Source organism: Acomys minous (genome assembly GCF_964271855.1).
Source record: "Acomys minous genome assembly, chromosome: 11".
NCBI classification, from domain to species: Eukaryota; Metazoa; Chordata; class Mammalia; order Rodentia; family Muridae; genus Acomys; species Acomys minous.
Window position 1 is genome coordinate 101,537,526 of NC_140492.1, and position 27,755 is coordinate 101,565,280.

Sequence of the window (27,755 nt, forward strand, 5' to 3'; positions counted from 1 at the left end):
AGAGCTGTAATCTAGTGCAAATACTGAACAAATATAAATGGAATCAAATTACATCTATTTTTAGTAGATTACTGTTTTTCAAAACTGTAAGCCAATCTAAGTGTGAATGTAGGTAGTAGGTATTTTTACCCACTTGAAACAAATTCAGGAAAAAAAAAAAACCTGTTCCCAGGGGCTGGTGAGTGCTGAGCAGCTGAAGCACTGGTCACTCTTCCAGAGGTGCAGGGTTAATTGCAGGCCCACAGCTGTGCACAGCTGGCCCAGTTCCAAGGTCAGACACACTCTTCTGACTGCCCCTGCGACCAGGCACACAGTGATACACAGACACACATGCAGGCAAAGCACTCTACATGTAAAATAAAACAGATAAACTTAAAAAAAATTTTTTTTAACCCCAGAAAAGCTAAAATGGAGTTTTAAATGTATACTAAATTTACTTAAAAGTTTAATTTATAAAGATCTCACATAAAAGTATACACGTTTGATTTCTCTTTAAATGTGTCTCCATGTTTGTTTTGAGATAGGGTCTCTGTGTGGCCCTTGCCGACTTCAAACTCCTGGGCTGGGCCCCTCGGGCTTTAGCCTCAGGGTCTACAAGCACTTACACTACAACCGACTTTAAGTAAAGATAGGGAAACAGGGCTATAAACAGGCACATACCTTTGTAAATGGAACAACAGCAAAAATGTGACTGGGGAAGAAAAAGAATTTACACCAGGGCAGTGAGGAATTATGTAGTATGTACAGATCTCAACAATTTGATGCTTCCTATAGGGAAGTTACATTTTGTTTAGATAAATACAAGACAATAAACTCAAGTATTAAAAACAAGGTTGTATTTTCTTTTTAAGAGGGAAAAAAAAGTAATAAAAATTCAAGTAACAATGGATGCCCAGCTAATGTGTTCTTTTAAAACGAGTAAAATGTGAAATCTAGGGACCTTTGGAGGTCTTTGTGGGGTTTTTCGGTTGGCTGGTTGTTGCTGTTGTGGATGTTGGTGGTGGTGGTGGGGGTTCCTGCTATGCTATACTGGAGCTAGCACCCACACTCTCACTTGCTAAACAAATACTTTATCATTGAGTTTTATTGCCAGAGCCCTAGATTGTAATCTTCCTTGTAAATCAGGTCTCTGTAGATATAATTAGTTAAGATGAGGTTAAACCTCATTTAAATGCCTAAATACAACTGGTGTCACTGTAAGAGGAGATATGCAACCACACAGAAAGCAAGTTGAGGAACTTAGGAATTGCTGGCAACCACTAGAGGCTAGAAAAGTCAAGAAGAGATTCTCTAAAGGGTCCAAGGGGTCCTGAGCCTGCTGGCACCCTCATTTTGGATTTAGCCTCTACATTTGTATGAATAAACTCTAGTTGTGTTTAAGCCATACTGTGATTTTTGTAAGGACAGACCCTGTAGCTCACGCAGACATAATGTAAACTCTGCGTCTTCTTATAGAGCACCAACATTCTAAAGGGCTTAAATTCAAATATCTCCAGTTCCTAGGAAGGCACAGAGCCAAAAATGTGCAAGCTTGGGACCTCTGCACGCTCTCATCCACCTACTAGTCATCCACGCACCTATCCATCCAAGTAACCTCCAATGACGTCACAAAGGGCAGCCATCATTCAACTGTGTATGCTGTTTTTCTAAAACTGCTGTTTATTTCTTTTTTCTCCTTTATGACTTTATGACAAGAAACTCATTCTTACATGGATCTTAGCAATGCATGGTTTTATTTCCTTATTGTGAATTTTAATGCTTTCACTTAAAAGCACTTTACAGTTTCTCATTAATATGTCTAAATTGTCACTATTTTTACCCTTTTGGGACCAATGGCCTTGCTACCATTATTAAGTTAGTGTTGCCTAAACACAAATGTGTGATACTGATAGCAAGATGACTCCTGACTAAGGCAGAGTGCATGCAAGCAGACTCTCTTATGTCCTGGGCAGGAGACAAGACCAGCACACCTGAAGAACCCTTACTCTGTATGAATAGTACACAATTTAGAACTTACAAATTGTTTATTTCTGAAATATCACTTACTATTTACAGTTTATAGCATGTAACTGAAGCCATGGGCAGCAGGATTGCATAAAAGGAGTAGTACTGTATTTACCAAAGGCACACCATGTGCCACGAGGTGGGCCACGAACAAAACAACTCCAACCTCTGCTTTCAGGGCGACCAGCTGTGAAAGCCCTTTAACGCCAGCACTGGCCTGTAACAGAGCCCTAGAACAGACATTTTAAGTGACTATATGGTGGTTTGGGTGTAGGGTTTCTCCTTAATAAAACATGTTTTATAAGCAACTGGCATCCACAGCCTATGAGATCTCGTATCTAGATTTTACATAGCATGAAAAATTTGGCTGGCATCCTGAACAGACACACAAGGATCACAAGGTAAACAAACAGTGGCTCTGAAATGTGCTGCTGAAAAATTCTTATTCAGACTGGCAAATGCAAACTAGAAAACAAAACATGTTTAATACCAAAATCTGCTCTACTCCCCCCTCCAGTCCCCCCAGTCCAATCTTAACCTCCCTCTCTTCCCTCTCCCTGGCCCCTCAGGTTTTTAGTCAGGGTATAGCTAGGTAATGCAGCCTGTCTTAGAACTTGTTGGATTACAGTCCACAGTGCTCTGAACTCACATCCTCCTGTCTTGGCCTGGGGAAGGTGGGATCACCATGCCTAGCAGTCTCTTATTGTGTTCACCTATCTAGGAGTGTTTATCACTCAGCTCTTTTCAGTTCTGTTTTGATCACAAGCCAAACTTAGCATCCTTTGGGGATTTTCTTGCATCCTTGACCTGGTTGTTAATATGACTTGGCCAACAACCTAACACTGTAGCTCTTTGCAGAGCTGCCCTAATTTTAACATAATGTTACCATTTACTTTGGTATGATGGTTCAACTGTTCTTATTTCACATTTACAATGGACTTGAATTTAATTTTCCAACACAGCATTAATCATTTTCATGAAAATTGGATGTTTATTCTCTTAACATAATTTTTAGTTTTACTTAAATGTACTAAGAGAATTCTTATTTAATTTTGTCCCTTATATACCCATGTGCTTATTGCTCACTCTTCCAGTTATTTTGTACATACTCACATATATTCTAAATGCTGTTAGCTGTTGGCAAAAGAATGGAGGACAGGTCTGTATACCCTATTCATAGGTTTGTATAAAAAGCAAAAAAAAAAAAAATCACGATATTGCCAATATTGCCTCTACTTAAATTCTCAGCACATAAACTTATTTTTATTTAAAAATCTTTTCATACAATATGTTCTGATTGAACTTTCCCCTCCACCAGCTCTCCCCAGCCTTCTTATGCACTCAACTCCATACCTTTTCTTTAAAAAGAAAACAAAAACAAAAGGCAAGAGACACATGCTCAAAAAAGTCATAAACCAAAATACAAAAGCAAAAGATCAGTAAGACAAAAAAAAAAAGAAAGAAAGAAAGAAAGAAAAGAAAAAGAAACAAAGAAGCAAAGCAAAATGGGAAATCAGAGAGAGACCACAACAAAAAGTCTACAAAACTAGCACTGCGCTCATTTTGAGTTGGCCAACTGATGAGTTTTAACTAAACATCGACAGTGTCATTCTATGACACAGCACTTTGTCACAGCCCATCAGGAATCAAGCTATTGCTAAGTTTAAAACCCAGCTTGCAAAACACAACAAAATAAACCACAACAAGTGGGAAACAGCCACTCTCTTCCATAATATGGAAGAGCCTTTATGAAGCTTCATGAAGAGCCTTTAAATTGTAACTAGAACTTTCTTGCTTTACACAATCACATAAGCAGAAACAATGCCTACACATTCTGAAGCTGTCAGGACATTAAACCCTGGCTGTGTTTTTCGTGAGACACGCCATGCTCTCTCCACTCGGGAGGATTTTGAATCTCGCTGCCTTTCCTGAGAAATGGTTGCCCTTCCTTCCTGTCTCCAGCTCATCTCCTCTCTTACTTCAGAATCAAGTGGCACCTCTTTCAAAAAGCCTGATCAAACTTAGCAAACAGAAGTTTAATTCTCTAAAAGTGGTTTCTTTGCCAAACACCTGTGACCTGAATAGGCGTATTTTGATGACAGCAGTGATCTGTGTAATGTTTTGCAGTTATACTGCTTATACAAATAGTATCTCCACAGTCATTCTGAGCAGCTGTACTACAAATCACATAGATGGTGGGCATTAGAGACCTAGCATTCAGTAACTGAAATAGTAAAATTATTCCACTTAAACACAGTACATAATATACAGAGACAAGCTTCCTGACCCCAGAAAAAACTTTTGGTAAAACAAGGGACTAATATCCTAAAAAGTTTTCTAAAGGAATATTAAAGGTAGGTGTGGTGGGACCTCAGAAAGCTGAGGCAGGAGGATTCAAAGTTCCTAGCTAGCAACACAACAAGTTTCAGGACAGTCTCAACTACATAGGGAGAGCCCATCTTGGAAATAATAAAATTTAAAAATGCACAACAGAATTAAGAGGCAGAGAGAAAGTTTTATCTCCTCCTTCATAATTCATATCGATCACCTGCATTCAGTCCTTCCTCGGGCCCTTTCTTGTTCTTTTCTTCATTCTATACTTTACTTACATGTATATTTATGTGTGTGTGTGTGTGTGTGTGTGTGTGTGTACATATACATATACATACATACACACACACATATGCTGAACATGAGAAAAGATGCAGTTTGTTTTTCTTTCTGAGACTGTATGGCCTCTCTTAATATTAAACATCCTAAGCCCATTCATTTTCCTGTAATGTTTTTAAATTTCATTTTTCTTTAAAGCTGAATAGGATAATATATCTGATAATGAGCATGTGAAATGTAATGTGAAGCGCCACAGTTTCCAATCCAAATTTCTATTCTAACTATATAGTTCACTGAATTGTATAGACTTTGAGGCTGATTAGTTTTGGTGTGTTACGTTTTTATTGATTTGTAAATTTTAAAAAAATAAAGCATAAAAAAACCAAATTAAGTTCACAGGTAAATAATTTTCTTGTTTTTGTAGACTCTCCTGAAAAACTTATGAGAAAAGTAGGGGAAAGGTAATGTGGCTCAGCAGTCCCACACATGCCTGGACCACAGACGACAGCACACTGTGTCAGACTTCCAGAAAAAAGCTTTGGCTTAAAAAAGCAAGTGGCCCATTCCCTGCACAAACAACAGCCTACGGAGTGACTGGGGGAAAGTGCACTTCTTTCCATTTGCTAAGTGTTAGCAGTGGAGCTATTTTGTGGGATAGGAATTTTAGGGGACGGCACAGTACTCATAAGGCAGCTTACCTGAGAAGGCATTACTAGAGCTCCTTCTCAGGTCGCTGAGGTGCAGCCTGGGAGGCTGGCGCTCACTTCTGACCCTGGCAGGTCTCAGCTGACCTGGGGAAGCAGCTTCATGTCTCCAGGTCTCACCTTCATCAGTTATTAAGTAAGAGGGCTGTATCGGATGCTACAGCTCAAAAAAAATTTTTTTTAATCTTAAATTCATTTCATTAGCAAAGGAAAGTAAATTATCAGCACAGACTGATAATTTCCCACTTATTTACAGAGCTGATAACATATTCTGAAGCTGGTCCAAAAGTGCTTACAAGTAGGATTTCCCAGGCCAAATAAATCTGCTCTTGAAGTTTAACTATCGATTTCTCTTCTCCTTACTGATGTATCTTTCCGCTTTAGGTCTCAAAAGTTGCCGTAAAATCTCCCATTTCTTTGTAAACCGTGATATAATTCATCCCAGTCTGGTGTTTCATCAACTTAACAGTCCTAATTGCCTTATTATCTGCTCTGGTGCAGTAGTAAAGCCCTCGGCATTTCCTTTACCTTACAACCAGGAAACCCCATATATCTATCTCAGCCTTAAGGAGATTACCTCCACCTCATAGATGAGCAGAGCATAAAGACTTACAGCTCTCTGGAAAGCCAATACAATCTATCACTATTTAACTGTTTGTCAATGTTTATGCCTATCTCAACTCACATTTAATGGGGCTTTTTATTGTTATTTTCCACTATAAAATTCTAATGACAGCTAAATGTCACTAATTCTCTTCTAAGGCTAACACACACACTGCAGTGTTACCTAAGAGACAAAAGTGACCACACAGTATAAGATGTATGGGTTTTAGGAGCATCAGACCCCTTTGCATGGGTTCAAATCCTAGATGTGACTTCTGCTATCTCTGTGGCTTTATATGCATTATTTGCCACTCTAAACCCTATTCCACATAAAATAGGAAGGCCATTATACAACACAGGAGTGACTATAATTATTGGTATATTTACTGATCCTATGCTGCCAAGACAACAAATATTCAGTATCTTTTAATAATGAACCCCTCTACCCAGTAGCTCCCACTTGACTGGCTCCTAATGTTAAACTGACTGGTCGATTGCTCAGCCCAGGCACCAACTTCTAGTGAAATGCTGGTTGTACAAACTTGTATAATCTACTTGGTAAGTTACAAACACAACTGGCTCTTTTTGTTTGGTTTTGTTTTTTTGAGACAGAGATTCACTAGGTAACGCTTGCAGGCTGGCTTTACCCTCATCATGTAGTCTGGAATGGCCTCTAATCCCAGCAATCCTCTTGCCTCAGACTTCCAGTGTTTGGTAGGAAAGGAACAGAATAGTATCCGCAGTACTAGAGCGCACCATGTGTTGGAAAAAGAGTCCATCAAATCTTGTTCCAAGTTTAATATGTGTCTGCATTAGTGTTCTTTGTCATGATACAAAATAAAACCTATTTCTTACTCTGGTTTGGATCAAAATAGTTTGAAATATGTTGTTCTACAGAAGGCAGTCATTTTTTTCACTCTTTCCACCAATCCTCACCACTATTGAGCCTTTAAAGTTCGGTATTTCAAATTCAAGATGCTCCCTAGTACTGATACTCCACACAGTTAATAGAAATTGAGGTTAACTACATTTTGTTCAGTCATTTCTCATTTTTTTCCTTCATTAGAACCAGAGAGGCAAGTAAAAGGCAAATTAAACTCAATTTCTTCACAATTATTTTATTTAAGTAGTCAGAATGGATGAAGGCTCGACAGATATTAATACTGCTGTTTCAATACCTGTTTATGCTGCCAAAACAAAAGAAGCAGGTGGTGAGAAGAAGGAATTTAGATGCAAAAAACATTGGTATTCAATAAATAATTTATAAAGGTGCTATGTGAGTAACTTTTCAGAGTTGTTCTCATGACTTGGTTTCAAAGTAATATGTCGCATTTTACTTATTTGTAATTCAAAGAGATGATGCATACTTATTTGCAAATTTAAATGCTGGCTTTGCTACTGAACTTAATTCTGGGTCACAAATAGTTTAATTATAAAAGCACTGTACTGTAGTTAACAATCACTAACTTCACAGTTGTAGCCATAAAACAGGGAAGATGTCATTCTGAGTTCTCACAATAAATATAAAATGGACTAGAGTAGACCACATCATGGCCTGTGCTAATCAGCCTGTAGGAATGCGCTATCGACTAAGGACTGGTGTGGGGGTATGGGGGGGGGCACTGTTGGCAAAAACTGAACAAGAAAGCTCTGGTGAGCAGCAGTCAACACGGCACAGTGTCTTCCACTGAACAGCCGCTGACATGAATGCAGTGAGGCCTCTCGGGCTCAGGGAGCGCACCGCAGGCTGGATGGGCAGTGTGGGAGCACCAGTGGGGAGGCACTAGTTCTCATCTTACATCTTGTCCCACCCAAACTGTTCAAAATTGTTCTCTTGGAAAATATTTTCCCTTGGGAAGGCAGACTGATATTTCAAGGCCTGTGGTAGATGCTTAGCTCTGTCAGAAAGATGAGCTTCTGTGTACTCGCTGCTGAGGAAAGGATTAATGTTAGATGTCTTGAAATGTACGGGTTACCTCTGCTCCTATGGTAGCAAACTTCATACGAAGAGAAGCACTTTCACTCATCTGATTCCCAACTGGGCATTTTACCTTTAGACACACTTCAACTCATTACTCAAGATGTGTTTCACTGAGCTGGGTGTGGTGGCTAAGACCTCTTACCTCAGCACATAAATGCTCAGACAAGAGGGTAACTGAGATTCTGGGCTTCACAGTAAGTTTCCAAGCTTCCCCAAACTGCAGAACAATACCTCAAAGTTATTTAAAATCAAACAAAAATGTATTTTACTGTTTCAATTACTTCTGAATTATAAAATTGTTGCTAAGCAGGACATTAAACTAAAGAATCTGATTATTATATATAGAAAAAGAATGTATTTTAATGTTATAGGATATATTTGAAATAAAAAGTGACTTGTAATTCTATATACTTGATTCTAATCAAAAGACTAATCCTAGCCAAATTAAAAAAAAAATTAAAGCTCCATACTAACTTTAGTGTTTATCATTCCCTTAATTAAGTCAAATGCCAGGACGAGATGTGACTCACCTGGAAGAGTGCTTGCCAAGTTTTCATGAAGCCCTATGTTTGAACTCTACCACTCACTATTCAAACCAGGCATGTGTGAGGCACAGGCCTTTAATCTCAGCCCTTGTGAGGCAGCAGGAGGACCACAAGTTCAAGGTCATCTCTGACTAACTACCAAGTTCTAGACCAGCCTTGAACATATAAGATCCTGTCTCAAAAAATAAAAAACCAAATTATAACTATGGTTAAGGCTGTCATTCATTTGCTACCTTGGTGGTCACAATAACAAACTGTATAAGACAGTCTCTCCTGAACATTTTCTTCATTTTTACTTTTTTGTTGAGTTTCTTTTTTCTTTTCTGTGTGTATTAGTTTTGAATATGCATAAGAAAGATCAGAAAAGCATTTCGTATAGTTTTCATTCCTTATAATGTACCGCCAGAAATGTATCACTTGGTCATAGACATAGATTAGGTGCTGTGATCTTTACATAAGAATATCTCCTTCAAGGCAGAGGTCTGGAAGCTGGAACTGACAGCGGTTGGAGGGAAGGATGCCTACTGCTTCTAGAAAGCTGACCTGGATCACAGTCAATACAGGCTGGAACTCGAAATCAAGACTAATCATCTTGATTCAGCAGGAGAGAAAAGTCCAATTACAAACTGAAAGGAATTACTAGCAATGAAGTCTCACTATCAAGCTTTGCACACACACTTGAAGCCAGTTTCTGTTGAGTAAAAAGAGAACAAGAGCCGGGCACCTGCAACTCTGAAAATGACCCATGTGAGAACCACAGAAGCAAACAGACCTGGAGCTGACCCTACCCTGGGGGCTGAAGAAGAGGAAGCTGTGGCAGAACAATTAAAACCTCACAGGCAAACTCAGAAAGAAATGCACTGCATTTCTTTGCTTTGCTTTGCTTCATTTTTCAAAATAGGGTTTCTCTGTGTGACCTTGGCTGTCCTGAAGCTCTCTCTGTAGACCAGGCTGGCCTCAAACTCACAGAGATCCGCCTGCCTCTGCCTCCCCAGTGCTGGGATTAAAGGTGTGCACCACTACTGTCCATCAAGAAATGGAATTTTAAAAGGGAACTCTGGCAAAGAAAGATGCCTTCCAAAGTGACTTAACAAGAGGGTTTATAAATGTTTGATGTCTCTAGACGTGAGGGCTAATGAGGGAGATGGGTGTTTCCTTGGAGTGGTAGGGCTGTGGTTCTTTTCACAAGACATAGAAGGTCAGATATCATATGAATAAGTCAGTCAAAAGGACAGAAGGAAGCCAAGAAGATTTAAATACCTAAAAAAGAATTATCAAAGCCCCTAAATTTTTAGTAAAATCTAAACTTAGGCAAACCACACATCACAGTATTATTTAATCCAGCCAACATTATTTATCATTTTCTAATACAGTCAGCTTCTTCAAGATAAAATTGTTTTAAAATCAAGCTAACTCAATGGGTGTGGTGGTGCACGCCTTTAGTCCCAGTACTGGTAGGCAGAGGCAGGTGGATCTCTGAGTTCGAGGCCAGTCTGGCCTACAAAAAGAATGCCTGGACAGTCTGGGCTCTGTTACACAGAGAAACACTGTCTCAAAAAACTAAACCAAAAGAAAAAAAATCAGCTAACTCTGTTTTAATGTTTAAAATTACTTTATTTGGTATGTGCACACATATACGCATGCCCCACAGCACATGTGTGACGGTAAGAGGACAGCTTGGGGAGTCTGTTCTCTCTTTCCACCACCATGCGGCTCCAGGGACAGAACCTCGGCTGTCAGTCTTGACAAGTTTCTTTACCTGCAGAGGCATTTCTGTTGGTCCAACCTAACTCTATTTGCATTATATTTGGAATTATTATGAAAACATAGAACATCTATTTTAAAATGCTATAAAAATAATGCACAAATAAAAATTCAAGATAGCACTCTAACTTACAGAGAACAGGCATTAAGGGTCACTTAACATGCTTTTAATAAAGTTACATTTTTAAACTCTCCTCATATACATATTGATATGCCCTATTTTTCAAGTATCTGAGAAAAAACACACCAGTCTTTATTCCAAATGCAAGCAAAGTAAAATTAGTTCCAACAGCAGCAAGAACACTGGAGAGCACAGGGAATCTACGCTTTCAGCAGGTATATGGAAAGCATACAGGACATAAGAACCAGACACAGCAAGCCGCTCTCCCAGTTCACTGATGTACCAAAGGCTTAGGAAATGAATATGAAAGTGCTAGTCATTCTCTAAAAGGCTAATGCCTATTAACAGCTTAAAGCAGGCCACAGTAGGGGGTTAATGTGTTGTTGTCTGAATCACTTTCATCAGTTTAAGTACCTATTAGTTCTTATTAGCAATGTGCTAGCAAGGTGCTATTGGTCTTTTAGAGTTTTGTCTGCTGCTTCTTATTCTATTTGGCCAGAGAGATACTTTGGCAACCGTGTTTGAAACATGAACTCATGAGTTTACGTCTGTATATTTGCTAGATTTTATATTTCTGCATTTTACGTTGAGCTTCAAAGTGATTTCTCTCTTCAGGACTACATTCAGAACTAAGGTAACTTAAGTTATTCAGTATACCTGAATGTCCAATTAGCTTTTATGATTTTTGTTGTTACTTTTTTAAAAAAAAATGAGTTCTCATTGTTTCCTGGGCTGCTTTTGAACTCCTGGGTTCATGTGTCCTTTTTAGTCTCATATCCTAGGAAGTTGGGATTATAGGCCACCGCTATGCCTAGCTTATTCTGTAATGTTTAATAATATCAAAATACTGTCCACAATTTCCTCAAAGGGAAAAAACAAAATGAGTCTTTTCGTAACTAAAGCAACGCACATGCAAATTCCCCCAAGTGCGATCACTAACATCTAACGGCTTATTTATTTTCAAATAAAGCAAATTATGTCATAATTCATTGTTTAAAAACTGAAGCTCAGGGCTAGGAATATAGTTCATAACTATTAATTGTCTGGCATGCATAAAACCCCTGCATTAGATCCCCACCACCACCAAAACACACACACAAAAATAAATAAAACAGAAAATAACTAGGGCAGAAGTCTGCTGTACTCACAAGCTCAAGACCTAAAGTTTGAGTGAAATCTAAGACTCAGAAGCAGAACGCCCCCAACAATAGCTCTGTTTGTAACTAGCTGGGTAATCCTGAGCAAAGTCATTATCCACCTTTTTGCCAGCGAGACCCTAGAAATAGGAGAATATGGAACAGTTCCTCAGTGGTTCCTCTACTTTCCTCTTGTGAAATGATTCAGAAATGAAGTTCATTAAATAACTTAATATATCAGCAGGCCTAAGTTGTTCTTAGATTTTTCAGCCATGTAGAAGGTACTTCTCAAAAAACAAAACAGAAACAAAAACAAAAACTAAACATGCTTGGGCATTTTATATTGTTTTATAGTTTTAGACCACAAAGCATTAAATTGCATGGTAATAAAATTCTCTATTAAGTCATTACAAGTTTTATAAACTGCTATACTCTTCCGATGGCAATTTATCAATGTCTCCCATTACTTCAAATATATACAGTTTTGAACCAGTAATGCACTTGTATGAATTTATTCTCTATATCATACTTAACTGTAAGAATACAAGAATATTCATTATAAAACTTTCCAATTGTAAAATACTGAGAATAATATACTTTTAAATGTCTATTAAATTTTTTAAAGTGACATATGCCCACACAGAGTCTCTGGAAGCCATAGAGAAGAATGAGGCTACTCTTTATGCTCTACACGCAAAGCACAAGAAGAATAAAACAACATACAAATGGTGCCAACGTTAGCATAAGCACCTCTGCATGGGTAGACTAGCTCATCCACTATACTACACACACACACACACACACACACACACACACACACACACACACACACGGGGGGGGGGGGGGGGACGGACGGACAGAGGAACAGCCAGTAATTGATGCTGGCTATTTATACCTTTGGGATTTGGGCTAGGTATTTTAAAATATGTTAAATTAAAGAGAAAAAAAGACAGAGACACTAACTGTGTTCTCAGGAACTTGAGATGTTACAAGGTACTCATTCCACTTAAGATCTTTTAACAACCTTTTCTATGTGTCAAGTCTCTGGGAATATCCATGACTTCACAGAACTTACATGCTAATAGGAACTAATATATAATATTATGGTGTCTCAGAGAATCTAGCCAAACAAACAATAATCAAATTATTGATGATCTCAAACTTCCTATCACTATCTAGAAATGAACAAGGTCTAGGTTCACTCAAAATAATAGCAATAACCAAAGGCACCAAACAGATACAAGCACAAGCTATCAAGAGCAAGAACAGCCAGGGACACGTTACCTGATGGCAGTCACATCAGACTGAGACAGGAGAGAGAGAAACATGACACAATGTGGCTCACCTGCTCTCCAGCTACAGATTCAGCTTAACCCCAGCACTCCAAAGTTCAAAACTCAACTGGGCTACTACTAGTTAGACAAAAACAAAACAAAACAAACAAACAAACAAAAGGTTGAGGGGAGGGAGGTAAGCAACAGAATACCATTCGCCACTCACAGATGACATGTATGCTGTATCTGAGTATGTCTCTGTTGTAATGACGAAAAACTGAATTCTAATCAAGGAAAGCCTCCTAAATCATTACAATCTTTCTTGGTGACGTGATGACTCTTCTAACTCCTAGAAGCTAAAATAAGGGGCTAAAACAGGTAAGGAAGAGCTGTGAGGAGGAGGAGGAGGTTGGGATTACAAGGTTATCTGTCTTTCCACTTCTTTTCTTTTTCATTCTCCCAATCAGAGAACACTGAACTGGACCCAGAGAGATGGCTCAGGAGCTAAGAGCACTTAACTCTGGTTCCAGGGTGTCTGACACCCTCTTCTGACTTCCATGAGTACCAGGCATGCCTGAGGTACACATATATACATACAGGTATAATATTCATACACAAAGTAAAATAAGTAAATCTAAAATTAACATTAACTAAAGATAGTGGAGCACACCTGTGGTCTCAGCTTCTTTAGGAGCTGAGGCAGGAAGTTGACTTGAGCACAGGAGCTTGATACCATCCTGGCGAACACGGTCAAACAATCACTTTAATACTAAAACACACAACTATTCTTTGAAACAAAAAGCAAAGGGCAAAGTCCAGTGGTAAGATCACTCCTGTTTTTTTCATTGCTCCACCCTTCACTTATGGAATTGGGCAGGTGGTTTAACCAGAGAGTATGATCTAAGGCTGGGGAGAAGAGCTCTTCCCTCGCAGGAGCAGTTGTGATAGGGATGCCGGCTAATTTTCCCAAACTGGGCAGGCTGGGTCTAAGGCTGGAAGATGGCACATGTAAGTCTAGGGGGGGTAGGCACTCCTTGGGTTCTGACCAACTCATAAGGCAGCCTTGTTGTCTGGATGTTCAAGAAAGTGGCTGGTGGGGAATCTGCTTGAAAATTTGTAAGTGGGGATGGGTTTTGCTTGACAAAAGCAGACAGCATTCTTTAGCTTGTCTGCTGTCAGGGTGACTAGTGTGCTGCTGCATTTCAACATCAACAGCTATGGTATCTACAGCATTAATCCAAAGCTTCAATCACAGCACCCACTCTGCTGTTAACACCGATTGTTTCTCTTTAACCTTCTACTAGAAATGCTAGGATAACTTAAAAACAGTAATAAAAACACAGGAAATAACATCAAATTTGTGACTTAGATGTTTCCTTATTTCAATGGGACACATACAATCAGATATAAACAAATGGAAATACACACTTTGCTGCTGCTGCTGCTGGTGATACTGGGACAGGAAGAGAAGAGTAAGGGTGTGCTAGCAGTAACAATGACAGAATCCAATGTATTGGGCTAAAAAACTTAAAACACCATGCATAAAAATTCAGTCTTGCCAGGTAGTGGTGGTGCATGCCTTTAATCTCAGTACTCAGGAGGCAAAGGCAGGTGGATCTCTGTGAGTTTGAGGCCATCCTAGTCTACGGAGTGAGTTCTAGGACAACCAGTGCTACAGGGTGAAACCTTGTCTTGAAAAACAAAAAAGATGGGAGGCTGATGAGGCCGAGGAGAATTCAGTCTTTCTCTAGAAATGCTATGTCAGTCTTAATAGTAGGAGCCGTAAATCAGAACTAACAACAAGAAAAAGAATCTGAGATGCTTCAGCTGCAGCTGCTCTCCTCTGCTGCTTGAGCGGCACCAGCACCCGGCCCATGAGCTGGCAGCAGCCCGCTGGCCCCTGCTCCACAGTCACCACGTGCAGCCAAAGGTGGTGATCAAAGATGCAGATGTGTCAGAAGAGATGCAACAGGGCTAGGTGGAGTGCGCTACTCAGGTGTTGGAGAAATACAACATAGACAAGGATATTGCGGCCCATATCAAGAAGGAGTTTGACAAGAAGTACAGCCCCACCTGGCATGGCATGGTGGGGCGGAACTTTGGTAGCTATATGACACACGAAACCAAACACTCCATCTACTTCCACCTGGGTCAGGTGACCATCCTTCTGTTCAAATCCGGTTAAAAGCATGCACTGTGCCAAACTCCCAGTGATTCATCCAAAAACAAGGACTGAGTCCTAACTTCCAATACCAGATACTGAATCCTCAGCCTTGTTAAGGGAACACCTTGCTTGAATCTGTTGTTTTGTACAGGGCATCATCCTCTGTATGAGTTTGTAGTTATAAAATAATAAGTAAAACAGCTTATATTTGTATTTATTTTCTAGTCCATACTTCTGTACTCGTTTTTTTGTTTGTTTGTTTGTTTGTTTGTTTGTTTCTCCCTTAGGCCATTCCTTTAAAAATAAATCTGCTGGAAGTGTAAAAAAGAAAAAGAATCTAATTCCAATCAATTCAGTGCCAGGGCAGCTTTCAAGATCCATCCCAAAGGCAGCCCGCACTGACCGCACAGTCCTGGAAATGCTCGGAGTTGCCTTTGCCCAGGACTCATCTCTATCAGAACAGCCTGAGCTGCCCAACGTGCACACATCATTGTACACAGAGGAACGTGGCCAAAAGGAAGACTATAAGGCTGCATCCTTTCACACCCTCTTTTCCTTTTGTTCTTTAGTGATGTTTATTTAGAAAGACAATCAAAATAACTTTTTACAAAATGAAAATTAAACAGAAGCATATTACTGGAATAAAGTTAAGGAGCATATCTAGAATTAGAGGCCATAGGTTAATGAAAAGACCTCTCACCATGAAGCTAGGGGTGTAAAATGGCACCACTCTTTTGGAAAACAGTTTGGTCCATCTCTAGAAATATATACTGAAGTCCTAACCCTAACCCTCACTCTAACGAATCAGGATGAGTGGCCTTTAGTAGGTAACTGCTGTCAAAAATCACCACGAAGACAGAGACTTTATGAATACTATTAGTGTCCTTCTAAAACAGACCACATGGAACCCTGGAGACCCATTCCCACTGTGGGAACACATAACGAGCTACCTACAAAGAGTCCAGAACCCATAATGGCACCCTGATATCCAACCCCAACCTTCAGAACTGTGAGAAATAAAATTCAGTTGTTTTAAGCTACCCTGTCTGTGGCACTGTGGAGTGGCCCAAACTAAAACAGCATTTATATAAAGTGGAAGATTCAATATATTATGACCCAACAATTCTATTCCTAGGTACATACTCAGAAAAAAATCCTGCCTGTCTTACAGAGACAGGAATGAGAGGAAAACAGAAACAGTTAGTGATAGAACATCCCAAATACTCACCTATACAAAAATGGATCAACTGTAGCATTTCACAGTGGAATATTATGCAACCACCAAATCAAAATCACTGCATCCACCTGCAAAAACTATGGCCTTGTCTACTAACAAGCAGAGTGGAAAGTAAGTCTCCAAAGAAGCCCTTTTTCCCAAGTTGAAGAAGAAACACAACTAGAATATATACCTATACACACACACACGCACGCACGCACGCACGCACGCACGCACGCACGCACGCACGCACGCGCACACAAATGATAGTTACAGTAAACAAAAAGGGAAGGTAAATAATAAGCATAAGACTAAAAATAATTATTTCAGGTGGGGGAGTAGCACAGATTAGCTATCACTATTCCTTTTCTCATGGTAAATGGTGGGTTTGAATAATTAATATTGTAAAATAATATAGTTAAAATTAACAACAACAAGAACAATTCAAAACTTTCTGGTTTTCGTGTTTCTCAAGAATCACTGCTATTCATTCTGAATTAAAGTGTTTCAGGCCCCTGAGATGACTCAGTGGGTGAGGGAGCTTGTTGCCAAGCAGGATGACCTAAGTCCAGCCCTGGAACCCACCAGATGGAAGGAAAGAACTGACTCTTGAAAACTGTCCCCTGACCTTCACCTATGCACTATGGCATATGCACACATATAAAATATAAACATTAAAAAAAATAAAGTCTAAAATTTGAATAAGAAGGTATGTTGGTTGGTGTTGCATGTACCTTGGCTTTATACTCACACTGCTGAAATACTTAACACTAGAGTGTATGCTCAAATACTGTAGGCATGAGTAACTGTCTTGAGCAATGGGAATTCACAAAGCTTTTTTAGAGGAACACATGAGAAGAAATTAAGAGGCCTTGTAAAATCTAAGTTCCTGCCTAAACTTGTATGATTAGTATCATGAGGGCTGAGCTCTGCGTGATGAACGCTTACTGAGTTACTGCAATGGTCCTCAAACTCTTGACTTTCAAAATATTTTCCATTTAAAAAAATTTCTGGGGACCACACAGAGGTGTGGTTTATATAAATCTGTTAGTAATGAGTGTACCAGAAAACATAAGAAATGTCTTGGCATTCATTTTTAAAAGAAGGAAAAATTAAAATACATTTAATCCACCCCCCCCCCCACACACACACAGAAAGGCTGGATAGAAGGCATAAGTGCAAGGACCTGAGTTTCCATGCCAATGACACACAGTGTGTACACCTGTAACCCCGTGCTGGGCTGGGGAGGGAAGAGACAGAGATCTCTGGGGCTCACCGGCCAGCTAACCTAGGCAAAACCCATGAGCTGAGGGGTCAATGAAACCCTCTTTCAAAGAAATAAAATAGAGTCACAGAGAAGATACTCACATCCTGCAAACACACACGTATGTATACAAAGGCATACACCACACACAAGTCTCAGACCTGTTTCTATGTTCAACCTGTTGTAAAACCGCATAGCCCCTAGAAATCCTCATGGTACAACTGTGAGCAAATGAACACGAGAAAGGAGACTGCAGAGACAGCTGTCAGTAAAGTGCTTGCTATGCAAACTTGAACTGAGTTCAACCCCCAGGACCCAAGTGAAAGAGCAAGGCAGCTCTTTCAGGGACTCACTAGCCAATCAGCAGAGTCAAATCTGAGAGCCTAAGACCCAATCTCAAAAACTAAATGGATGGTGCCTGAGGAAAGCAAACAAGCACACCCTCTCCCCCAGCCACCCCCACACCAAGATTTTGAAAAAGGTAAAATATGTCCTAGCAGTTCTATACACATTCCTCTACTTTACAGACCCCAGAAAAGGCTTAGAGACCCCAAGGAATCCCCAGAACACACTGAAAATCTCTGGTCTGGCTTAGTGACTGGAACCATAAGGAGTGGAGTGTGGCTTCTGGAAACTGCAATCCTGTAACACAAAGAAGGGGTCATTCTCTCTGTGTCACTGCCACTTCTCCAGCCCCAATCCTGCTCTTCTTATGCCTAGACAGCAGCAGTAACAGTCTGTGGCAGCAGGCACTACGTCAAGCTTCTCTCACCGAGTCTGCAGTGCTTTCAGGACACTGGCTGGCCAGCAAGCCTCAGGGCTTCTCTGCCTCCTCCGCCTCCTGGCGCTGGGTTTACAGGCACACGGAGCGGTGGCTAAGCGAGGTCCTTAGAAACTGAATGATCGCTCCCACCTCTAATTTCTTTTTAAACCTGAAAGGGTGGGCCTACTGATGAGGGGAACTTAGCAACAGGCAGGTAAACACAAACATAAGCAGACAAAAACCTCATTCAACTAGAGTCAGAGACAATAGAGATGGTGTTCTTACTACATAAAACTGCAAGACCATTTTCTTTAAAAAAAAAATTTTTAATTTTTCTATAGCAGATTAGGATTTATAACAATAAAACAATGTTTAAAGTTGCTGGTTTTTAAGTAAATCCCTAGTATGTTTTATATCATGCCATCTTGAAGAACTCATAGTGAAGGTTGGTTGTTACAGCCACTGTTTCTCTCCTACTTTTGGTTATAAAGTCAACAGTTTCAGACTCTTAGCTGGAACCCTGTCACATGAACTTTTTTCCAGCTTCTATCACTTCTTAACCAAGCTGGCAAATAACACACCTATTTTACAAAAGCCATTAAACACTATCTCTTTGACTCCTGAAAAGAACTGCTTAGCCTTAAAAAATTCTTCATATATTTTAACATAATACAGAGTCCTTGGAATTTAACATTAGGTTTCAAAATTATACTACTGTATTAAGTGTAAATGCACTTCAGAGGAGTTACAGGCTTCAAAGGTTTTATAGAGTACAGTACAGTTATCTCAGAGAATAACTTTCCACTAGAAGTATAGCAGTATTATTTAGAGACTAGAACATTCACTGTTACACAAATGTCTACTTGCTTCATTATCCTTTACAAGGTCTGTAATGGGCCAACTTAGAACATGAACATATGTGTACACACACACGCACACACACACACACACACACACACACACACACACACACATGCATTAAGAGAGCCATAAATACTCTTTGTTCGGGTGTCTGAAAACCAGAGAATTCAGTTAAAAGCAAAACACTGAGGAGGATCTATAAACAAGATAATCTAGCATTAAAACTAGAAACAGAGCAAGATGATAAATGTGCTTGCCAAAAAAACTTGGTGACCTGAGTTGGATTCCTGGAAATCTCATAAAGGTGGAAGGAAAGAAATGACTTCATAAAGCCTGACCTCCACATGAGCTCACTTCTCCCAACATCCATAAATACATGTGATTATATACAGTAATAAATTAAAAATTGGAATAAATATAGGGATGTCTTCTAGCAATGGTAAATCACAATGAATTTTGGAATTAATGTTCTCTAAAATTCACTCAAATAATTACTGCCATCATAAACCTAAGTACATAAAAGAATGCAACTGGCCTTGCCTGGGGGTGTTAATGATATGGATACAAGGTGTTTGTGCTATTTTTAAAAGGTGAGGGGAGGCTTGCTGGGGTTTGGAACCAGAGAATGACCACCCCAGCATCATCACGGTCCCAGAAACTACCTAATCATGCCAGCCTCCCATTCTTTCCCTCTCCAAGGCCAGTCAGGCACTGACCAAGTAACTATGAACCAAGATTTTATCACAATTAAAAAAAAAAATCAAGTTCTGAGTTCTGTCCTGGAGCCCATAGCCATTTGTTCTCAGAAAAACAACAACACTGCTGCAATGGCTTGTACACTTCCTTCCAAAATTCTTGTTGAAATAATCACCAGTGCAAGCACTAAGAAGTGAGGCCTCTAGAAGTTGATCAGGTCGTGAAGGTCCCTCCTCTGTAAAGGATCTTATAAAGCGGCTTCACATATGGCTGACCCTCCCTTGCCCTTTTGTCACAGCACTCACGGTACCACTTAAGTGTCAGAAAAGGAGACCCCAGGTCTCTAAACCTATGAAAAATACACTTCTATTATTTGTAAATTGCCTAGTCTCAGATTTTTTTGCTAGAGCAGTACATACCAAGACAGGTGTTATTGACAGTAGTTAACATGTACGGAACACTTGCTACCTATCAGGCTTTTGAGCTGAGATCCAGTTACCTTAATTTTCTTAATAACAACATAAAAAAGACTCTACTGTCAATATTCCATTTTTCAGCTAAGAAAAAATGGCACTTTCAAAGGCTAAGTAACTTTCCTAGAGTCATGGAAGTGATGTGGAGTGATGGCATCTGGGGTTCTGCCTGCCTAACTCTCACAGAAGAAATAATCAGAGCAATTATTATGCAATAATCCCAATATTTTGGTGGCTTTCAATTACTGATTAGATCAAGTACAAAAGCACTGCAGAGGAAGCATCATTCGTCATTCATTTGTTCGTTGCAAAGAACTTTCACTGCACATTAGGTCTTAACACCATAGCAGATGTTTCAAAACAGTAAGGCATTCTGAGAGGCTGGTAAGTCTTGTGAAAAAGGCAGATCCATGACAAAATAGCCAAGTTGTCTAGATACAGAACAGCATCCTAACAGGATGTGACAGTGTTCTATATGCCTACTGTTAGAAATGAGGAACTAGAATGGAGAGGCCATACCTCTAGGCACCTGTACGTTATCTTCTAGTCTACACTCTAGAAATGTAGACGGCCTCTACTAGCATCATTTTGCAACCTTACTACAGTTTCAACATTTCTACCAAATATAATGGACAATAAAAACGCATACACTATATACGCATATGCACGTACCCTGTGCACAGATACAAATGTGGAGCGGAGGAGAGGGGCTGAGCAAGCAAGAAAAGAATACAAGCTCCTTCCCTTCCTAAGGCAATCTGCAGGCCATACTCTGTGTTGGGAAAATCGCGGCCATGAGTGGCTTGGCTTTCCCCTTTCCAACCTGAAAAGACATACGGCTGCAGGTAGCTCAGCGTGTAGCTGGCAGGAGGAGGGAGGAGCTGACCACCTGCATTCCACTCTGACACTGCCTCTGACTACGACGTCGGATGAACGGATCACAAACTTCCAAGAGAGGCTCAAGTTCACAGATAAATTTTAAAGAAGGCACTGTCCATCCTGGTTGGCTTTAAGTCAAGCCAAAGAGGTATGGTACAAAAGAAGAAAAAGGAAAAGAGAAAGCTGGCAAAGTGACAGGACTCATTTACAAAGCTGTCTTTAGCCTTTCCCACACAGTCCCCAGCACATTTCCCTCCATAATCACTCGAAATACAAGAAATGTACCGGAAGCCAAAGCTTAGGAAGTAAATCTTTTTGTCTACCCAACTATGTACATTCTTCATGTTTTATGTCACTATATAAATATTTAAATAAGGATTTTACTTACATTTTGTTTCCAGTTCCTGTTATGTGTGTTGACAACACACTATATACAAACTCTGGAAGATGGCATAGTTTGGGAACAGTGTTTTATTTAAAAAAAAAAAAAAAAACCAATATAATGTCCCCACAGGTTCCTGATGTAAAATTCTATAATGAAGGCTTGTAGATTTGTAATTATGGTGTGTCAGCTACATTTAAACAAGAGTGTTAAAAGATTGTTAAAGTTAAAGCAACACAATTGCAGTGTGAATTGTCCTAGTCTCATTCTAATCTACTGGTGTCACTTTCGTTTAATCAGAGGAAAACTATGGGGCAATGTCAGTGAGATTTCTAATACCTTAACATTTTTTCTTCACACTGGATTTTAAGCTATTATCAATCTAAAATGGTTATAAAAAGATATATTTAAGAAGGTATTTTTAATCAATTAGTTCATCCACCAGTGGGCTGGTTTATCAGCCTTTACTAAAAGTTGGCTTTAAAGTTGTAAGTCACCTTTTAAGTTAAATAGATTAAAACATTTTTCCTTGTAGAATTTCTTGAATTTGTCATGTGTCTAATAACAAACTTATTTTATAAATACAAATCCTACTTGGAAATGTAAAGTAGACAAAAGCCACTTAGCTAAAATACACCTTGCCACAGAGTCAAGAAAACAAGTCCAAATTTTTCTCCACTTTAGTGAAAATATTCTCCAAACAATACAGAAAAGAAGCTACTATGGCAAGGGTTCGTATTCATACCATACATTTTAAATTAAGTAAGACCGTATACAGGTTGATGGTAAATAGGTGTGTTACCAACAACCTCCAAGTAAATTACAACACATACAAAATAGAGCTATGGGAGCTAGGCACAGAGAAGGTGATCAATCATCTTAGTTTCCCTGGAATGTCTCCAGTTTTAACAAAGAATGTTCCACATCCTAGGAAATTTCAATCCAAGAAAATTAGGGCAACCGATGCCACCTGTGTATCAATGGACACACACAGATAGATGATAGTAATTTTACAGATCTGGGAATTTCACAGATCTATCTGAGAATATTATTTGGTCATTCCCTGCAAGGGTAGCTGGATTAGCTGTGACAGTTCACAGATAACCTGTAAATCTAGTAATCTGAAAAAAGTCTAAGTCGTTAAAAAGGGCCAGCCAGACTGTGCAAGCTAGTTTCTATCAACTTGACACACTAGACACCCAGGAAAAGGGAAACTCAATTAACAAAGTGCCTCTTTGAGACAGACCTGTAGACACTTTCTTGATTAATGCCTGACAACAGACAACAAGGCCAGGGCAGTGCCCCCTCTGGACAGGTGGCCCTGGGCTGCATATGAAAGCAGACTGAACAAGCCATGGAAAGCGAGGCAGTACAGCACTGCTCTGTGGGCCCTGCTTCAGTTCCTGCCTCCAGGTTCTTGCCTGAGTTCCTGCCTTAGCGTCCCTCAGTGAGGCCTGCTACCTGGAAGATGAAATAAGCCCTATCCTATTCACATTGCTTTTGGTAGTGGTGCTTATCATTACACCACTAAGTAACAAGCCATAGCAACAAGCCATAGCAACTGTAACTATCAGAGCAAGAAGCAGTAACTAACACACAGATCAATCTACCAACAGTGTCCACTACTGTCCAAGTACCACTTAACTGGAACACATTCACGCCTGAGTTGTTCAGATTTCGGAGTGTTTGTATAAACCTTACCAGCTAAAATATCCTAACTCCAAAACTGGAAGCTCTCCAAAATCTGAACATGTTGAATGTCATATCAGCACTCAGTTTTGGATTTCTAAGTATTCTGAATTTCAGACTTTCTAGTTAGGGATGGTCAGTCTGTATTGAGTCACATGTTAGCGAAATTGACCATGCAGAGAAATGTCATATAATTCCTCATATCTAGTGCACATATCTATTTTCACAGTCTGAATTTAAAGAAAAATGTCATTGTGACGGAGAGGGCACACTTAAGGATCCCTCTCTGTCAGAAGTGTGGTACCAGGTTAGCCTTACTGCTGTCCAACTTCTCAGTGGGTGGACTCTTCCCTGTTCCCAGTGGTCTCGTCTCCTCCGACTTGTTACTGTGAGGCACCATGTCTCTGGCACGGGGGCACTGTGACGCTCTAGCTTATTTTCCGACTGTGGCGGTTTGAATGAGAACTCCCGCATAGGCGCACATACATGAAACATGGTTCTTAACTGGTGGGGCTGTCCTGGGCCTTGTGTGAGGCTGTGTGTAAGTGTTGTGGTTTCAAAAGCCCACACCGGGCCCAGTCTCGGGTGTTCTCTGCCTCCAACCAGAGAGTAAGAGTTAAGCTCTCCGCTCCTGTTCTAGGGCCATCCCTGTCTTAGCTCTTGCCTCGCCCCACCATGATGGCCGAGGACTCACCCTCTGAAACTATAAACAAAGCCCCAATTAAATGCTTTCTTCTCTAAGTTGGCTTGGTCATGTTGTCTATTCACAGCAACCGAACGGTAACTAAGACACCAGCTAAGGTACTACCCCCGAAACTCACGTTTACTTCGTTTACAACACAGGCTGGGTTACCACCCATCAGACTGCCTTCACTCACCACTTTGCCAGCACAATCAAATGGCCATCTTGTACTCCGTGTATTATCTCCCTGATGCCAACCACCATCTATTTAACTGCCTGTTTCCATACTCACTAAAGTCTCAACCTCTCAGTCCAGATTCCTTCCTAAGTCCACAACTGGAGACTTCTAAATCACAACTGCTGCAGCAGATGAGCTTAGCAGACTAGCCTATCCAAAATGAACTCTAGGACAAAAACCTAGAATACAAAATCTAGTGGCTCTCAACTTTGAGAGGGAAAACTAAATGAGGCAGGGTTATGAATGATGACTTTAAACCACTTCTTCCAAATAAAGCTGTGGCTTCTGAAGAGAAATGAAATTACAGAAAACAAACAACTGACTAGAAAAAAGAGTTGAGAATAGAAGCTGGTCTTGAAACTATTCTTTCAAAAAACCTAATGTCATAGGGCATAGTGACACACACCTTTAATCCCAGCACTGGGAGGCAGAGGCAGGTGGATCACTGTGAGTTCCAGGCCAGCCTGGTCTACAAAGTAAGTCTAGGACAGCCACAGTTACACAGAAAAACCCTGTCTCAAAAAACCAAAATTAGTTAATTAATTAATTAAAAATAAAAAAAAACAAAACAAAAAACAAATTCCCAGGACTGATAGGATGTCTCCGCAGATAGAGGTATGTGTTCCTAGTCCCACATGGTAGAGAGAGTAGAATCCTGAGAACTGTCCTCTGACCTCCATACTTGTGTTGTGGCACAAACCTCCCAACTCATAGACATTTAAATCAATAAATCATTTTTTTAAAGTACAACAAATCCAACGAACAGAATCCCTTTTATAAAACCAAGAACATTCTTGAATCATAAGACTAATTAAGAAGCCTTTGAAACTAAATGTGGAGGAGGGAAAAATAGCACACCTTTAAGCTCTTTTTATTATAAAAGTATAACATATACAGACAATCATTCTTCCCTGACAATAGCTGTCTCATTTATACTCCCTTTTTGAGTGAGATAAAGTGTAGAATTATACCTTAGTATATTAACACAGAGAATCATAGTAAAATAAGTTTTCAGGAAAAATAAAAAAGTAATAATATTTATGGATGTAAAGAGTATATAGCAAGACAAAATATGAGCAATCAACAGGTGATAAATTTTAAGTTTAAAAGTATATGTCCCTGTTTTACAATATATAAGAAATGCTACACCTAAATGTCAACAGACGAGCCATGGAAGAAATGCATGATATGCATTTTCATCACTTTATATAAGCATTTTGAGATTATGGTAAATTATGAAAAAGTTTCATGAAATTAATTTACTGAAATATGAACACTAAAGTTAAACTCTGATACGGTCTTATTAGGCTGCAAACAAAACTCTATGTACTTCCAGGGAGTTTAGGTAATCATCTAAGAATGTGTGAAAGACTCACAAGCTAGTCCTTAATTACGTAAATGATACTTGTCTAGCATGTGTATTGAAAGGCTATAGCTACTTGAACTAGAATTTACATAATAGTATATAGACAAGGAAGGTGATGAATATCAAGGACATATGGGAAAACATTACAAACTATTTCTCATGACATATATTTTAAAGCATTCTCTTACACATCCTGGTTCTTTTCTGGCAAATAGGCAATATGCTAAGGCAAATGACACAGTCAAAGAAAGTCTGGCAAAGGAGAACAGAACTGTGGGCCGAGGGACGGTGTGGGTTATTTGTATTTTGGTTATATACCTCATTCCCCCTCCTATTATGACAAATTCTAAAGCTCTGCCACAGCACACAGTTTCATTTGTTTGCTATGCTACTAACGTCTAAAGTGTATCAAAGCACTATTTACTTGCCACACACTGTCATAGCACAAACTTCTTTCAGTAACAAATGCAGGGAGAATTTGGACTCTACCTTTCCAAAATCAGTTAAAGAGGCACAGTGCAACGTGATATGTTCCCGAATACATAAAAACAATGGCAGAATCAAGATTTGAAAGACAGTCACAATGCAGAGCCGACTCTGCCTTTCCCTACCACTCACACCATCTCCTAGCTGCCTTTGCAATAAAAGCTTCCAAAGTACTGTGGGAAGTGCTAAAACTCAGGAGCAGTGTCGCAAAAAGCGATTCTCTTTTATGGATTGTTCTCCCTCTGTAACACTCATAAACCACAGAGAGATGGGCCACCAGGAAAATGTTGTCCCCACCGCAGAACGGCCTTCTTCATAAGGAGGCTGTGTATCTTTTCCCCTGGAATGCTTCACGGTTTGATTATTTTGGGTCTGAACAAAAACAACAACAAAAAACTAGTTCCAATGAGCACTTAAGTATGTACTAGCAAGCAGTCGGGAATCAAAGCAAATCACAAGATTGGCCTACTCTTGGGAAGCAGCATCCCACAGCCCTGGGGCGAGCGAGCTTCGGGAAAGAAGTTTGCAGAGGTACTCAAGTTCACGCCCCAGTTCCCAAAGTCTGGGAGTCAGCCATGTCAGAGGACAGGGCTCCGCCACCGTCTCCTCAGGGTGAGTGAGTGCTCTCGGCGTCCCTTAAACTTGTCCAGTGCACCCGAGGCCAGGCCAGGGTGGACTCCGCCTCCCTAAGGCGAAGTTGAGCGCGAGCCGCCGCCCGGCGTGCATGCACAGGCCGAGGCCCTCCAGGGCAGGCCGCCCTCCTCCTCCGGGCCCGCGGGCATCGAAGACGACTCTGAACCCCGCACGGAGGGCAACCGGGACGCCGTCGAGGTCGCCCCGAGTCCCGTACCGAGGGCGGCAGGGACAGCGCCGAGGGCGGCTCCCTGCCAGAGCTGGCCCAGGCGTGTGCCGCCCCTCCTGTCCCGCCCGCCAAGGCCTGGAAACCGTGGCCGCCTCGGGCCTATGCTCCGCCGGGCCTCCCGGGAGGTGAGGAGAGGAGAGCAGGCGCAGGCCGCGGCGCCGCGGGCCGTTCCTTACCGCTTCACCACGCCGGTCTTGATCTTGATCTGTCTCACGCGAGGATCGGCCATGGTCCCTAGAGCGCCGCAGGAAGGAGGGGCGGGACTGCGCGGTGCGCAGGCGCAGAAGGCGCGGTGGAGTGGGCGTGGTGGCGAGGAGGCGCGCAGGCGCAACCGGAGAGCCCCGCCCCGTCCTGCCTGGAATCTCTGGCCCCAAGGCTGCTGATACCCACTGCTCAAGGCTGCCAGTGCTTCCAACCAACTGTTTCTCCCTAGGCCCCTTGTGCTTGGACAGCCCACTTGATTTGTATACAAGTTGCACTTCTTTTTCCCAGTCTCCATAGTCTGAGTTAAGAAACTTTTTGTTCCTGAGAAATTGGGCAGGATTATCTGCTTAATAGTATGACCTAGAAACTAACTGTTACCAAAGATAATTTTGGTTCTCCTTGTCTATTGTCAAGTAGAGAAAGCTTTCTATGTTTGACTAAATAAAGTATCATGCAGGCAATCAAAAGAAATCGTTACTCTCTCCCTAAAACAACGGCTGTAGAGTGCTATTTGAGTTTATGAAAAGAGGACTCTGGTGGGTAAAGATGTTCCTCTTATCCTACACTTTGACAAATTTGTTTCAAGTGTCCAGCCAGACTCTGTGCTGAGACGTGCTGGCCCCCTACCTCTGTGCCAGGGAGAAAGCAGTACCGCAAACAGCTAACTGCCTTAAAAACATTGCGCCTACTGGGTCCAGAGGACAGTAACTCTTCCCTCCAAACCTGATAACCTGAGTTCAGTCAGCACGACTCAAAACGGTGGACTAAAAGAATAAACTTCTGCAAGT

At 40.6% G+C, this 27,755-nt stretch overlaps 1 protein-coding gene and 1 pseudogene across 2 annotated transcripts in view; one reads left to right on the plus strand and one right to left on the minus strand.

Annotated features, from left to right (window-relative positions):
* Positions 1-27,071, minus strand: part of TBCA (tubulin folding cofactor A) — a 55,038-nt gene extending 27,967 nt beyond the window's left edge. The window contains exon 1 of the mRNA XM_084800651.1: positions 26,940-27,071. Within this exon, the coding sequence (XP_084656777.1) occupies positions 26,940-26,992 (53 nt within the window). The 5' untranslated portion in view covers positions 26,993-27,071. The remainder of the gene's footprint in view (positions 1-26,939) is intronic.
* LOC311608842 (dynein light chain 1, cytoplasmic-like) lies at positions 7,472-17,210 on the plus strand (annotated as a pseudogene). The gene is made up of 2 exons: positions 7,472-7,528; positions 14,547-17,210. The product of its transcript is annotated as a dynein light chain 1, cytoplasmic-like (transcript).
* Positions 27,072-27,755: the final 684 nt, after the last annotated feature.